Raw genomic sequence first — 16,802 nt, 5'->3', positions numbered from 1 at the left:
TCACGTGGCATATGACAACGATCCATGATTAACTTTCAAGATTCATTGTTTGTCACTTATATGCAGTGGCGAAGCTAGAAATTTTATCAATGGTGTTCTAATTTGAAAGAAGTGAAAAAAAAATTCAACAAAGGGTGTTCAATATATGTTATATACCTCTAAAATGTATTATTTAACCTATATACACAGTGTAATTTTTTGACGAAGGATGGTCAATTGACCACCCTTATGACCATGTAGCTTCGCCACTGCCTACATATGTATGGTCACCGAAGTGAATAATTTTTTCTTTGCCGAGTCCGTCGTCATCATTCTATCACTTTATACTCATCTCGTCGAACTATCGGCTCTAATATTAATTGTTGGGTTAAGCTAGCTCGAAAATATTTTTAATATCATATGATATTATTCACTTTAGCTAAGTCTGTGGCGATTTTTTCCCAAAATGTCATACCTTTAAAACTATCCTTATTCCAATCTTTTCAGCAGGAAATAACTGACATTAGGATTCATAAATATAAACACTCTGCAGTTCTAATAATATTATATGATGATTGGTTATTAATTGATTTGTTATTATTTTTATGATTTATGCTTACGTTACGATGAATTGTCTCCTTTTGTTTTATTTTCGTCTTATTGAGCTGAGGGTCTATCGGAAAAGTCTCTCTATCTTATCGGGACAGGGGTAAAATTTGCGTATACACTACCCTCTCCAAATCCCACGTTGTGAGATTTTACTGGATCGCAATTGTTATTGTTGGTTATTAATTGAAAAAGGATAAACGGAATTATCAATTTTTTCTAGACAGTCACGTGGGAACATGCAGTGGTTTTGAACCCAAGGTTCATTGACCATTCTCACCACCACTGTATAAAGGACAATTATAGAGATTTGGACGAAGATGAATGTTGCAATTACTTTAATATTTTAAAATAATTATCTCGTATCGATACGTATTGATTCGATTAATTCAAATATTACCTTGCTGTTAAGGTTTTTTTGGGGTTTCTCGCTCGGTGTCCGATATCCATATTGGAATTCGACTATATCCGAATTTACGTCGGATATAAAATCACATTCACAAGCAGTCTCATTCACTGCACCACATCCTTTGATGATACCTTATTGTTAAAGTTCATCAAAGGAGAGTGTGCGTTTCGAATACATTCTCAAAATTCGATACAAAATTTTCAATTAAGAATGGAGGAATTTTATGTGAAAATAAAACGGGCTAGTCAGTTTTCGGATCGGTAATTGAAAAATAGTCACTATTTGGTTGTAACACGAAAAGTTCCAGCATAATATACTGGAGATTGATGCACTTGTGTATGAACTTCCAGCATATGCTGGAACTCCAACACACGGAAAGTTCCAGCATAATATATTGGATATTGGGGCACCTGTGTATGAACTTCCAGCATATTATGCTGGACCAGTATATTATGTTGGAACTCCAATATATTATGCTGAAATATTTTCCGTGTTTTGAACAGTATTTTCGTTCAGATTTATCTTAAAAATTGCTAAATTTCGATTACTCTTAAAACTGTGACTATTTTTCAATTACCACCTGTAAATCTAGTTATTTTTTAATTTCACCTGGATTTTATTAATTACATCATTCTTCCCAGTAATAGTAATTACTTTAACTTAGTGATACATAATGTGGATAATATTTATATATTGATCAATAAGAGATTCTTCACCATATCTTTTCATTTAGTATCAACTTAACCTTTATAAAAGAGTGTTTGCTGCTTTTAATAGAGACTAGACGCTTTCATATAAAAAAAAATATAAAAAAAACTTTTTATATATGTTAATATTCCTCCTTTTTTAGAGAGGAAAAGTACCTTCCACTAATAAAGAAAGTAACGTTTACCGATATCTAGAGAATGACGTTATAAATTCATGCCAGAAACTACTCCCTTCGGTCCAAAATAAGTAATTTTTTGGTATTTTTTTGCAGTCCAAAATAAGTAATTTTTTCAGTTTTCAAGAATGAATTAATTATTTTTTTTCCTACATTATCCTTGGAGTAAATAATGTTGGAATATGTGTTATGAATGTTTATGTGAGATAGTAAAGGTTAACATGGTCAATTTCATTGCTAATTAATGCTAAAAAGTGAGTTTCTTAATCTGTGTGAAAACATTCAAAAAATTACTTATTTTGGACGGGAGAGAGTAGTACACTTGAGTGCCCTAAATGAAAGTGACAATTAGTTTGAATTTATTAATCATGTCTTAGGTCAACAAGGATAACAAGCGCGCAAGCATAAACGGATTCAGAATTTAAAGCTTATGAGACTTACAATAACTTCAAATTAATATTTAAATATTTATAAATATTACTAATGAATTTCTTAATATAAGAAGTTTGAGCAAGAATTATTGGCTTCACGTGAATCCATAAATTAGATGCTAAATTCACCTCTACCGATATTTCACATGCATTTGAACATTCAATATAACGCTCCGACATACGTGCCTTCCAAAATTAGAATATTTAAATCTGTTACATACTGAATTTTTCAAATAGCTCATGATATTCCTCTTCTCTACCATGATATTGAATTATTATTTTTCAGAAAGGTAAGGCAGATGCATAAAATATTCGCGTTTTACGCAGGGTTCACTATTAGAAATTCGCCAAAAACCGACAAAAAAAATCGATCAAAATTGGTCGGTTATGGCCAATTGCCGATCAAAACACGACCATTTACGTGTGAACGGTATTTTGACGGTCGGAAAAAAATACCGATCAAAGTTAGTCGGAAATTACCGACTAACGTTGGTCGGTCAATTAAATTAAAAAAATAACGACCAAAGTTAGTCGGTATTTTAATTATATAATTAAAAGATTCACCATCTAGGAATCGAACCGGGGTGTGTATTGTGGCAGGATACTATTCTACCACTAGGCCATTGGTGCATTTTATTTTAAGATTGTCTTTTTTTTAATTTATACTCTTTAATTGTATTTTCGCACGAAAATAACCGACCAAAGTTGGTCGATTTTATTAAAAAATAAAATTACCGACAAAAGTTGGTCGATTTTTTAAAATGACTGGCCGAATTTACCGACCAAAGTTTGGTTGGTTTTTTTAATATTAATTTTTTTTATTCTAATTGAAAAACCGACCAAAGTTGGTCAGTTTCTTAAAAAAAATAAATTTCACGGGACTCAAAAATAGTTTCCCTCATTTTTGCGCCAAAAAAAAACGATCAAAGTTGGTCGATTTCGTAAAAAAAAATTAAAAAATAAAATATTTTGAAAAACCGACCAACTTTGGTCAGTTTTTTGACCAGCCAAAGTTGGTCGGTTTTTCTTGATCGGTTTGTGCCGAATTTCTAATAGTGCTCCGAAATAAATCGCACCTGAGAGGTCTGTGCCACAAAGCAAAATATAAACATCAGTAGTTGATTCCACAGTTCAAACTCGTAACATATGGTCATATTCATATTCGACTAAAAATATGTTGACGTAACTCCAAATTCAAACTGAGCTTGCAGATTCGCTGTTCTCCGCGGGATATGCTACTTCGTGCTGGTGTTAAGATGAAATACCTTTAGATCTCACATTGGAACATATGTTTGTTTGGACAGAATAGATAATACGAGTATTGATCAGATGCAAATATGACTGAAAAAACGATTTTATTGAAAAGAACTGAGGTTTGGTGCAATATCAAGTTACAACAACAACAACGACCCAGAATAATCCCACAAGTGGGGTCTGGGGAAGGTAATATGTACGCAGACCTTACCCCTACCCCGAAGGGTAGAGAGGCTGTTTCCAGGAGACCCTCGGCTCAAAAAAATGACTCTACAACTATCAAGTTACAGAAGTAGAATCACCCAAATGACTCTTACAGACAATGTAAAAAATGTCAAAATTTGAAAACAACCTTTGACCTCAGGCCTTCAATGAGAGACTAATATACAACTATACAAGCTTGTTCTTCACTGGAACAAAGCATTGGTAAAAAAAATGTTGCAGAAAGCAGCTGGCCACAGCAGATACAAAGGCAGAGCAACAAACAATTGGCCACAAAATACCTGTGATCCAACTGAACTTGTATACTTATTAAGGCAGCAGAAATTACTCACTGGTGCATATCATCGACTCGTCGATGCAACAAAATTTCAAGCAAAGAAGATAACCAAGTGCTCTTCGGTGCATCTTTAAATCATATCTGAGGAAGCCAGAATATCAAGTTGAGCTATACTGGCTTGGCACTAGTCTCTGCATGCAGTGGTGGAGCTAGCATTAATGGTACAGGTTCGCCCGAATCCAGTCACTTTGGTCCAAACTCTATATTTGTCTTAAGAAATTCATTTAATATGCAGATCTTAATTGACTTGAAACCTTATTTTGCGACGAGTCAAATTTCAAATAAGCATGGCTTCTTGAACTATGAAACGTGTATAAAACCTGCAATAGATGATCCAAAGGCTGCATAGAGCTTTACACTTTATTTCTCGAGAGCCATAGGATGACACTTACATATTGTGAAACCATCATTTATTTCCGGAAGATGCATGATGTTCCACGAACTTCCATGAAGGCCTGCTAGCATTAGACACGGGTTTTCCGAACTCAAGCAGTCCTTTCAGCCATTTAATTTTGTTTGCAAGTTCCTCCAAATCCAAAATCGCTGCCTCCATTGAGTCAGAACCCATTGAATGTAACCGAACACCATCACTGGTTCTAAACTTCTTCAAAGGACAATTGGAAAGGTAAAAGTTTTCAGTTGTCTCAGCGGTTTTTGCTGGATCAATTGCAATACAGGACGTAGAACCATTATCTGACCAACTGGCTTCCTTTTCTAATTTATCTCCCAACTGAGAACCAGAATTAATATCTGACCGACTGACTTTCTTTGATGTGTTCGCAGCTTCCTTTGGAAGGTCAATGATCGAGGATTGTTCTACTAACCCTGTGGTTTTAAAATCCTTCGTTTCCTCTGAGCCTGGGAGCGAGTTTGCGTATAAATTAGTAGGTGAAGAAAGATGTGATGAAGACCCAGCTGTTGCTTGGCTGTCCTTTCTCCCTTCACTCATGGAATGCATTTCCAAAGCTGGAAAGCGACCAAGGGCTGCAATGATCATGACGAGCATTTCAAAAACTAAGATGAAGGATTTTCTTTATCGCAAACTAATTCTCGTTTTACAAAGAATACAGAGACACATAAGAATTAGTTGAAACAAAATTCTAAGTGCCATTATACAACCTAATGGCAAAAGAAGTAACAGTAATCAGCCCAAAATGACAAATGGAAACCATGATAAAAAAAATGCAATAAATTTTCAACCTTTTCTTACCCTTAATAAAATAATTTATAGCCATACAAATATCTATGGCTTGTTTTTTTACCACAAATTTAAGTCTTTCTTTCTTAAACTCCGTGTCTAGACAAGCAACATCACCTAAAATGGGACAGATGGAGTGGTTACTAATGCCTTATATAAAAAAAATCATTTCGCGGTAAACAGAGGACATCAAGAAAGTTCTACAATGGCTTCACAAATTTTACACTGCTAGGGGGCTAAAAGAAATTCATAAAGTTCCTTTAGCATTTCATTCCCTTGATTCACCGGAAAACAAGGCACTTCTTTACCCATAACGGTTGTGATTTGTCTTAGATTTTCCCTCCATTAGCCTTTCGGTCCATGAAAGCCCCCAACATTATCTCTCGTTTCAAATATGCCCCTCTGTATGACCGTTTTCCAACGTGGAAAAATTGGTCTGGTTTGGCTTACACAGTGAATGCCACATAGGATATATTTGGACCTTTTTAATTGTTCAGGGTTAAACCTATTCAATTGCTCAAGACCATGCTTCAAATTATGGGACAAAATCAATGGACCGAAAGGTAAATGGAGGGCAAATGTAAGACAAATCGAACACTTCAGGGTAAATCTGCCACAGCAATTGAAGCTACCAAATAATGCATAGAGGAGTTATATCCCAAATTTCCTAACTGTTTTTTTTTTTTTTTTGAGAAGGAAATTTCCTAACTGTTTTATGAACCAAACAGCTTCTCCACATAGACAAACATATTACCATCCTTAACGGAAACCTGTTCACGCACATACTCTATAAGCCTGATATATTGAACAAATTGTCTTCACGTCCATGACACAAAGCAAAGTTTTGTCAACAACCAAAGGAAGGAGTTAGTTTTACATTATAGTTACCTTGGTTGACAGGTTGAATTAGTTGAGCACATCGACGGACACTATCACCATCCTGCAATTATCAAGAAACAATTTTAGGCAGAAAGAAGCATTACACAAAGGAGTATACACCAGAGTACAAGTCAAATAGCATTATTTTCAATACTAGAATTGATGGATAAGATGCATTGATGCTACTCATAGGAAAACTCCTTGAGGAAAAAGATACAATACAAAGAACAGTGTTTTTGTCTCTTTTTCTTTTGTACTTCTTTTTGAGTTGGGGGATCTGCCAGAAGTAACAAGAAAGCCAGAGAAGACAGGGAAGGAGAAAGAGGAGATAGAAGGATGAAACAGATGATGAGGAAGAACTTAGAGGCTGTGTAGCGATTCAAAAGCGTGCAGAAATAATTCGTCATCTCGAGGAGAGAGGTGAAATCAGAACAGATACTGCAAATATTTTAGATGTTAAGCAGTTCCCATAATAGAAAATTTTACCCTTGTAGAAATTTTAAATTATGTAAACCACATTATATTAGTTTGTAGGGAAAGAGAAACATAAAAAAGCAACAACATAGGCAAAAAGAAGAGTAAAAGTAAGAACCTGGGATGCAAGAACAGTCCAACCAAAATTTGGGGACCAATCTAAGGATGGGCGTAAATCTTTGAAATGAATTTCATAAAGTGCACCTTCACCAATAGGAGGTGGTGTCAATGCCATCTGCGAAGACATAAACATAGAGCAGAATGTTATCATTGCAATTGTGGGAGAACATATGAAGCTATTACTTTTTCACACAGGACAGAGTTGGCAGAAGATTATTTTAAGCACTAGTCTTCTAGCTCAGCATAAACTTGCTGAATTTGATATATCACATCAACTTGAAGAAACAGATCTTGAGGAACAACATTTTAGTTTGTAACAAAAACAACAACAAAGCTAGTGTAGTCCCACAAGTGTAGAACAACGTTTTTAGGTTGACCCAAACACCAAATGTCAATATCTCAAGAAAATTGTTGTGTTATCAAAAATAAAGTTAGAGAAAAAAAGTTGCAGTTGTCACTTCTAAATTACAACATCTTCATGTTTGTCCATTTGACCATGTTGAAGGTACTTCAGCGAATTTCTATTACTACCCGGAGGCAGCAGTGGAAAATATTAAATTTTATTAACAAAAGAAATGAACATCTCTTTATTAAAAAAAGAGATCTCCTTGACACTGGAAGGGAATCTATAGAATATGCATCATGCTCAGGTCTTCTAGTCGGATATATGCAAGGACCTCTGCAAAAATCAAAAGCATGACCTGCCGCTTTTACGTGTCATGCAAAAATAAAGATCAGGACCTTATGCGCTTTTGGATCCTGCGATATGACATGCCTCCACTGGCTCAAGTTCCCAAGTGGTACTAAGTTGTTTAATCAATACAAGTGCATTCTAAGACAATGCTAAGCTCTAAGTAATCATAAAGGGTTCACTTCTTCCTCCATTAAATGGATTAGACCAAAATATGCCGGAGTAAACTTCTCACAAATGTAAAATCCATTATACCTTCTTAAGAAAACTCAATAATACAGAGCTCAAAACCATAATCAGCACCTCATGAGTGGATCCTGCGATATGACATGCCTCCACTGGCCCAAGTTCCCAAGTGGTACTAAGTCGTTTAATCAATACAAGTGCATTCTAAGACAATGCTAAGCTCTAAGTAATCATAACGGGTTTCACTTCTTCCTCCATTAAATGGATTAGACCAAAATATGCCGGAGTAAACTTCTCACAAATGTAAAATCCATTATACCTTCTTAAGAAAACTCAATAATACAGAGCTCAAAACCATAATCAGCACCTCATGAGCTAGCTTTTGGAATTGAGTTAGGCCCACTAACCATTTTCTTATCGTGGTACCAGAACTAGGTTCATCCCAATTCATTGTTTACGCGATATTGGCCCCCATCTTATATTGGCCATGCTCAAGATGTCCAGTCCTGGCATGCGGAGGGTGTTGAGTCCCACATCGACTCTTTAGAGATGGGATGGTCTCCCTATATTCCCTATATGGTCTTGGACAATCATCACCTCATGAGCTAGCTTCCGGTATTGAGTTAGGCTCAAGGTCCATCTTCTTATCATTGAGAGTCGAGGGAAAATCCCCCTCCCCCATCCAAAGCATAAAAAGAACACAAAAAAATGAGAAGAAAACCAAAAAATGTAATACCAGATTTAGATTAAACTTAAAGAGAATCCACCTTATCCCAAACTTCTTCATTACCAAATATGAAGACTAAAACCACATTTTCTTTAGCAATAAAGATAAGGGTAAATTCGATACCTAATATTAAGTATATTTGAGTGTCAATGGTGCCATCATATATCTGCGTTTAACATCAGACTCGGGTTTCAGTAACATCTTACTGCCAAGACCATTAAGACTTTGGACTAAACAAAGAATGTTGTCTAGATATTATGCCAAAAAGATATATGATATATGTATGATTACAAATTGTATCAAAGCTGAACTGATATTGAAGAGCTGGCCCTCAGGCCTCATCAAGTAACCCTTCTTTTATTATTAACAATAACCACCCAGTTAATATGGAATATAACAAAATTTACCTCAGCTTTACTGTTGCCAAGTAACTTTGTCAGTCGCCCAGACCAATAACAGCCATTAGCCCACCAATCAACCAAATCACCTGCCTGCCAATTACCATCTACAACTATCATAGCATCAGAAATTGAACTGAAACCTGAAACTTCATTTTTAAGCTTGACTGGAGGATACTGCGGCCGCAGCATTAGTTGCTTTTTGTCCTTCAACTTCCCAATGTTATATGGGGGCATTTGGAACAGCCTCATCCAAGTCAGTTCTGTAACGTCAGGGATTGAAACGATTAGCATGCATTTGTAGATGTAGCAACAGTCTTACCTGAAAACACCTAATATCTCTATTTACAAAACAAGTCTCTAACACTGTAAAAGATAAGAACATTTTGGGTAGCTATTCTCAGTTTAGCGTTTATCTGTCTATACCATTATTCCAAATCTAGGACAAGCTTAACACTTTATTTTCAGATGAATAAGAAATAACACTTCCATCATATCTTCTTCATTCAATGATTTTTAGATGTCCAGTACCTAGAAAGTAACCTCCAAATTAAGCAAATAGTGTGCTAATGAAGACTTTAGCATCTATACTGCAAGATATAAAGCCCTCAGCAATGAGTACTGATGAATTCAAATGCTGAAATCAACACATCAGAAAACATACTTTCATCTGGATAATCAAAATATTCCAATCGCGCATTCCAATGTCCTCTTTTGTTGTTAATCTCCTTTATCTGGTACAGTAGGAAAAAGAGAGTAAATGCATTGTACTCCACTTCTTTATCAGTAAATGACTTTATTCTCACCAAAACATATAAGTAAACTCAACAAGTAAGACCTGGAGAATTGACAATACATGGATTACAAACAACAATAACAGCTTTTGGTTCCAAATGTAGGTACAGCAACAGTGGCTCTCAATAAAGAGATAACTCCATAAAGGTTTAATGTAGAAGATAGTAACAGAAGTTTTACTGCCTAGAGAACTTAACTAAAGAGTTGTAAATAATAAGCCACAAAGATTAAACAAAAGATTGAGAATATGAAAGAGCGTACCCTTTATATCATGCAATTGTCTTATAAACGTGATTATTAGTCTAAAGAATTATAGGACACCATTCCTAATTAATGAACTGCATAATTTACTCATGTAGTTTCCTTGTGCAAATTAGAAATTTGTCTACTTATACAATTTCTTTGATTATGCAGATGTCTTACTCCTAATCATATGCAACAACAACAATCCAGTGGATTCCCACAAGTGGGGTCTGGGGAGGGTACCCTAGGAGGGTAGAGAGGTTGTTTCCAAAAGACCTTCAGCTACAGAAGTTTTAATCACATGCACCACACAAAATGATGTCCATACAGGATGCCCCCCCCCCCCAAACAAAGAACCCCAGCACGGTCTGAAATGTACAGAAAAAATATGCTCCAATTTTGCCACATTATATCTTATTATTAGACTTCAAAGTGCACTACTGAATTAATCCACCATTCGTTAGTCTAACAAACAAAGTGGTGAAGAGCATCAACAACTATGATTCAATGCCAAACAAGTTACGGTCGACTACATAAATCCTCATAACAAGGTGGTGAAGATGCATGCCGACTAAATCCTTTAGTTACGACCGAGCACGAAATTTAAGAAATAAAAGAAGACTTTTGACTTGTAAGCTAATACGCAAAGTGCCAAAATTATTCCTTTAAATGAGTGGTGGTGAGAGTTCTACAAGTTTTTAAAATTTCTATCTCCTTATAAAAGAAAAAATTAATATCAAGCAGACCACAAGTGATTTTATAGCAGGTTTGGTTGTGCTTATAAAATCAACTTATTTTGAAAAGTCCTTCTCTCAAAAGTGCTTTTCAAAAAAGTATTTTTGATGAGAAGTAGTTTGTGTTTGGCTAATTAATTTGAAAAGCACTTTTGAGCGGCAATTAGGTTTTGGCCAATCTTTTAAAAAGTGTTGCTAAGTGTATTTTTCTCAAAAGAGATTTTCAATAAAAGTGATTTTGGGGAGAAGCTACTTTTTTCTCCTTCTCAAAAATGGCTTCTGCTTCTACTCAAGAGCGCTTCATTTCCTTCTAAAAACTTGGCCAAACACTTTTAACTTTGGGAAAAAAACACTTTTGACCAAAAAAAAAGCACTGGAAACTAAGATCAAATAGTTTCTAAAAAGCGAATTGTGACGTTTTATGGTGCAGCTAAAAAGAAAAGTATGTCACATAAAATATGACCAATTAAAAGGTGGTTCATATTAAACTTAGCTAAAAGGGGCACATAAAATATGACCAATTAAAAGGTGGTTCATATTAAACTTAGCTAAAAGGGAATAAAGATAACACAAAAGCTAGAAGAAGGTAACCATGAACTTGTTCTACAAAAAATAGAGACTAATAAAATAAGTACTTTACAAATGACAAATTCATAATGTCCCTATCCAGCGTGCATACATTGAACTACGCAAAGTAATCAAAAGCGAAAGCGCAATAAAGCGCCAAACTTTGTTGAAGCTTTAAGCGCAAAGAATAATTAAAGCATGGGCTTTAGCGAGAGGGAAACAAATGAAAATGTAATACAAGAAAATGTGACCATAATTAGAAACAATAATTATTTGGACAAAAGAATGAAAAACTATAATTAAGAATTAATCGATGAAGATGCATCTTGTTTAGCACCTTGATGCCTACACTAATAGCTTGTTTGGCCAAGCTTCTAAAATCTGTTTATTCTGAGAAGTGTTTTTCAAAAAAGTACTTTTGGTGAGAATCGATTTGTGTTTGGCTAATTAATTTGAAAAGCACTTTTAAATAGTAATCAGTGTTTGGCCAAGCTTTTGAAACTGTTTCTAAGTGGATTTTTTTCAAAAGTGCTTTTGGAGAGAAGCTACATTTTTCTGCTTCTCAAAAACTACTTCTGTTTCTCATCAAAAACACTTTTTTTCCTACTAAAAGCTAGGCCAAACACCTTAATTTTTGGCCAAAAGCACTTTCGGCCCCAAAAAAGGCTTGGCCAAACAGGCTATATTGTCAATTAAGCGAAGCGAAGCGCACAAACTAGGTTTCACCAAGCTTTAGGGTTTAAGCGCGCTTTAAGCGAGCCTTTAACCTAGAGCTAACACAAATTTGCAAGCATCAAGCTCACAATAGAACCAAATTTTGCATTTCGTACCTTACACCGAAACCATGCACTACGAAATCCACTCTGGAAAGACCTCGCTTCCGCGGATTGCCCAACCTTGAAAGGCAATTGATACTCCTTCGCCATGATATCTGCACCAATAAAGAACCTAATCATACACTATCCCGCACAAATGTGCTTTTTCCATGTAGGAGGCACATGTTCATAAGATGACAGCATGAAACAATTTAATTAGTTTATTTTAATTATCAACCAAGAAATTATACCGCATAATGAGTTGATTTTTGAAAATCGATGCACGGCAAAAGTGTGCATCATTATATTAATTAGAACTTTTTATAATAATGGTGTTCGAACCAACTTGCATGCACCTCAACTAATTCCATGGGGTACTTTCTACCTGACTACCTCCCACCAACACAGGTACTAAATAACTCTATCTACTAAAGCTTGGACATATGGGGAAAAATCACTAGTATTTTTGGCACTCTGGGATTTGGACCCACTTCACTGAACCACTAGGTCATACCTTTGTGTGCTTATTATTTAGAAATTAAACCTTAATACTTATCGAAGTCTGTGACGCAATACATGTGAATGCACTTTGAGAAAAGTGCCTAACTAGTATGGATAACTACAAAATATTCACAGGAAAAAGCTAGTTAATGAGACTGGGTCAGTAAGAATCTAGAACTCCTTATACCAGACCGGAAACTGAAGGATTAGGGCTGACAACAAACACTCATATGCATGTTTAAAGGCTTAATCTGTTCTGGTTCCTACGCGTTAGGAATTGAGAGCAAGTGTATAACAACAACAACAAACCCAGTGTAATCCCACAAGTAGGGTCTGGGGAGGGTAGTGTATCTGCAGACCTTACACTACCTTCAAGAAGGCAGAGAGGTTGTTTCTGGTAGACCCTCAGCTTAGGAAAGGTAAAAGGAAAGGCAACAACCAGCACACCAATCAAAAAAACCGAAGCGAAAATAAAAATCTAACACTAGGTACTGCAATCAGAAAGCCGAAACGAATGTAACAACAACTAATAACAGAAGTCAAAGAATACAGAAATACACAAATGACACCAAGTCATGTACTAAAGCTATTGTTATAGACAAGGACAATGCTCGGCTCACTAGCCCTTTACCTTTATTCTCAACTTTCATATCTTCCTACTTATGGTCATGTCCTCAGTAAGCTGGAGCACCGTCATATTTTATCTAATCACATCTCTCCAATACTTCTTCGGCCTATCTCTACCTCTCATTAGTCCCTCCAGAGCCAGTCTCTCACACCTCCTCACCGATGCATCTGCGCCTCTCCTCTTCACATGCCCAAACCATCTAAGTCTCGCCTCCTACATCTTGTCCACCACAGGGGCAACGCCCACCTTATCCCGAATAACTTCATTTCTAGTTCTATCTAACGTGGTATGCCCGCAAATACATCTCAAAATCCTCATTTCAGCCACATTCATCTTTTAGACATAGGAGTTCTTGACTGCTAACACTTCGTCCTGTACAACATAGTCGGTCTGACCACCGCTCAATAGAACTTACCTTCGAGTTTTGGTGGCACATTCTTATCACACAAAACACCAAAAGCGAGCCTCCATTTCATCCACTCCGCCCCAATATGATGTGTAACATCCTCGTTAATCTCTCCAATCATTTATATAACTGACCCAAGGTACTTAAAACTCTCTGCTAGGGATAACTTGAGAATCAAGCCTCACGTCTTCGTCAACTACCTGAGTCGTACCACTGAACTTGTCCTACTCAACTTGAAACCTTTAGACTCCAGGGTCTGCCTCCAAACTTCTAGCCTCTCGCTAGCATCGCCTCGCGCCTCATCAATCAATACAATGTCATCTGCAAATAACATGCACCACAGCACCTCCCCTTGAATATGGCGCGTCAATGCGTCGATCGCTAGGGCGAATAGAAATGGGCTAAGGGTTGACCCCTTGTGCAACCCCATCTCAACTGTAAGTGTTCCCAGTCTACTCCCACTGTCCTCACTCATACATGTCCTTAATAGCCCTAATGCATGCAACAGGAACACCTCTAGCCTCCAAACATCTCCTCAGAACCTCCATTGGCACTTTATCATAAGCTTTCTCTAAGTCGATGAACTCTATATGCAAATCCCTCTTCTCCTCCTTATACTGCTCCATCAACCCCCTAACAAGATGATAACTTCCATATTCGAATGTGCCGGCATATATCCAAACTGGTTTTCAGAATTAGTCACAATCCTCCTCAACCTCAGCTCCACCACCCTCTCCCAATGGCTTAATAACTTGACACCCTGATAGTTGTTGTAACTTTGGATATCACTCTTGTTCTTATATAACGGGATCATCGTACTCCATCTCCACTCTTCGGACATCTTCATCCTAAAAATGACATTAAACAACCCAGTGAGTCACTCCAAGCCTGCCCACCCACACTCTTCAAAAATTCCACCGGTCGCTCTCCCCTACTAATCTTACGCATAGCCCACTCAACCTCGTCGACTCTTATACGCCTACAATACCCAAGTCCCGATGACTCTCGGAGTGTTCTAAGTCACCTAGATCAATATTTCTATCCCCTTTTTAGTTCAAGAGTTTTTGAAAGTAAGTCTGATATCTTCGTCCAATAAATGCATCAACAAAACTCTACCATCCTCGTCCTTGATGCACTTCATTTGGTCCAGGTCACGGGCCTTCCTTTCTCGCACCTTGGCTAGCCAGTACAACTTCTTATCCCCTCCTTTGCCTCCAAGTTCTTCATATAAGCGTTCAAATGCAGCAGTCTTAACCGTTGTAACAGCTAACTTCGCTTCCTTCATAGCAATCTTATACCGATCCCTATTCGACCATTTCTCCTCCTCGTCCATGCTCTTTAGAAGCTTGGCTTTCACTTTGCCTTGGACCTAAGTACTCCACCACCAATCCCCTTTGCGGCCACCAGATGACCCTTTTGAGAACCCTCAATACCTCTCTGAATGAAATACAAAGACTTTGGTCCCATGAAGAATGAGAATTTACATACAAATCATTCTTAGGGACTTTGAGACGTAGAGATTAGATGTTGAAGTTGATACCAAGAAACACTTAGAAATAAAAAAGGAATGAGAAATAACTAATTGGTGAATTTTCTCAAGCAAATCTAAGCATCACTAAAGCAAATGAATTCCCAAAAATATAATTTGTTCTTTTGTAAACATAAAGTAGCACTCAATAAATGAGAAATCTATAACGTCATCCCCCTAAATACCCTTGTTTTTTGTTAATAAAATGAACTTTGATTAAATCGGCCTTAGAGTAAGCAAAGAAAGTATCCAAATTGTGTATACCTGAACACCAACAATGATTAAAAAAGAAGAAAATGACGAAGAAATATCAAATTGTGTACCAAAAAGATAAATGGTTGAGTATAAGAGTACAACCTCGAGGTTCAAAGTTGAAATCCCTTCCAAACTACAATATTCCCTCTGCTTCAACTTTTGCGGATAGATTTATCCTTCAATGTGTTTATAGGCTATAACAAATTGTCATGTATACAGTATAAGCCATGGGCACGAAATTTAAGAAAGTATGAAGACTTCTAAATCCTGTGGTCTTAAACTAATATAATGTACCAAAATATCCTAAAATCTTGTGATCTTAAATATACCATGTGCAAGTTGCAGTTAAGGAATTACCAAGTATAAAAAGAAATATTCCTTTTAAACATGCTAAAAGAAAAGTAAAACACATAAATTAAAAAGAGTTTGATATTCTTTATTTTAAAATAAAATCTAATTATAATAAATTAAACAAGCATTTTTCCTAAATAAATCTTAATGTGACAAATATATGTGTATCTAAGAAATTTAAAAAAAAGAGAAGAAGAAAATTAAAAATTCATATGATAATTACACAATCTAATTACCATGGGTAATTATTTACTCCCCTTGAGAATTAAATAGTATAATTGTTTTCATCCAATTAGACTCTATTACATGTTGGTTAAGTAATTACTTGGTCAGACAAACAAATTAAATTGTATAACTATATTCACTTATATCCAAATCCAATTACAAGGTAGCCTTCCAAAAATGCATTAAATTGTTAAATGATATATATGGCCAATCACATGTGATTGGTGACCAAGTATCAACCAAAGATTAAGAAAAATTAAGAGAAAAAAAAAAAAAAAAGATGAAGAAGAAGAAACCTCAAATAGTATGCCTCCAGATCTGCTGTTAATTTGACTTCAATATATGAGGAATGAAGTATCTTCTAGAAATTGGGATCTATATAGAGGATTCTAAAGAAAATTGTGGCTAGAAGAAGAAGGAGGCGATAAGAACAAACCTAATACAATGTGTTATTCCCAATTCTACCCTTATATAGAGATGGTGAACCCGAAACCGACACGATACCGCTGCCACGTGCAATGAAACGCGTCATTATTTATCAACTCAGTGAAACGACGACGTTTGAGGAAAGGTCTGAAATTTCCAACAGAAATTCAGTGAGATCTTCATTGCAGAATTAAAGGTAGGAGCTGTGAACTGAAAAAGGATAAAGGTTACTATAAGTCTACAATGGCAGCTCTTTGAGAGCAAACTGTGAATACCAAAAGCATTTCGCAAAATCGAAATAAGTTAGAAATTGCAGGCAGCAAAAGGTATCTTGGACTTGGTACGTGCAAATCTTCGATTGTCACGTTATCTCTACAGGGCAGAAGCGGATTCAGGAATTAAACTTTATGGGTTTAACTTTTAAAAATTTTAATATTGATCTCATTATATTTTTAAAGTTATGAGTTCAAATCTGTTAATTTTTGCAATTTTAATGAATTTTTACACATAAATTTCTATTTTGCGTCGAAAGTT

At 36.0% G+C, this 16,802-nt stretch overlaps 1 protein-coding gene across 7 annotated transcripts; it reads right to left on the bottom strand.

The window, feature by feature from the left end:
• Positions 1 to 3,649: 3,649 nt before the first annotated feature.
• On the bottom strand, positions 3,650 to 16,568 carry LOC107760664 (uncharacterized). 7 transcript variants are annotated; one of them, XM_075241644.1, is made up of 8 exons: positions 16,139 to 16,568; positions 15,369 to 15,460; positions 11,964 to 12,064; positions 9,459 to 9,528; positions 8,804 to 9,057; positions 6,791 to 6,907; positions 6,208 to 6,259; positions 3,650 to 5,105 (listed from the first exon to the last, which is right to left on the bottom strand). In XM_075241644.1, the coding sequence occupies exons 3-8, from the start codon at positions 12,057 to 12,059 to the stop codon at positions 4,528 to 4,530; spliced, it is 1,167 nt and encodes a 388-aa protein (XP_075097745.1). In that variant the 5' UTR covers positions 12,060 to 12,064; positions 15,369 to 15,460; positions 16,139 to 16,568; the 3' UTR covers positions 3,650 to 4,527. The 7 variants fall into 7 exon arrangements, with proteins under 7 accessions (XP_075097745.1, XP_016434341.1, XP_075097747.1 ...); XM_016578855.2 differs by having other exon boundaries at positions 16,279 to 16,568; XM_075241646.1 differs by lacking the exon at positions 11,964 to 12,064.
• Positions 16,569 to 16,802: the final 234 nt, after the last annotated feature.

The sequence above is a fragment of the Nicotiana tabacum genome, chromosome 21, assembly GCF_000715075.1.
Source record: "Nicotiana tabacum cultivar K326 chromosome 21, ASM71507v2, whole genome shotgun sequence".
Classification (NCBI taxonomy): domain Eukaryota; kingdom Viridiplantae; phylum Streptophyta; class Magnoliopsida; order Solanales; family Solanaceae; genus Nicotiana; species Nicotiana tabacum.
This window is presented reverse-complemented; position numbering and strand designations above follow the sequence as displayed.

Excerpts from the sequence above, each read along its gene's own strand:
- LOC107760664 (XM_075241644.1), bottom strand. The coding sequence starts at position 12,059 with ATGGCGAAGGAGTATCAATTGCCTTTCAAGGTTGGGCAATCCGCGGAA. Across the intron at positions 9,058-9,458 it reads TTTTGATTATCCAGATGAAA|AACTGACTTGGATGAGGCTG; the intron begins GTATGTTTTCTG and ends CTGACGTTACAG. Across the intron at positions 6,908-8,803 it reads TTGGCAACAGTAAAGCTGAG|ATGGCATTGACACCACCTCC; the intron begins GTAAATTTTGTT and ends ATGTCTTCGCAG.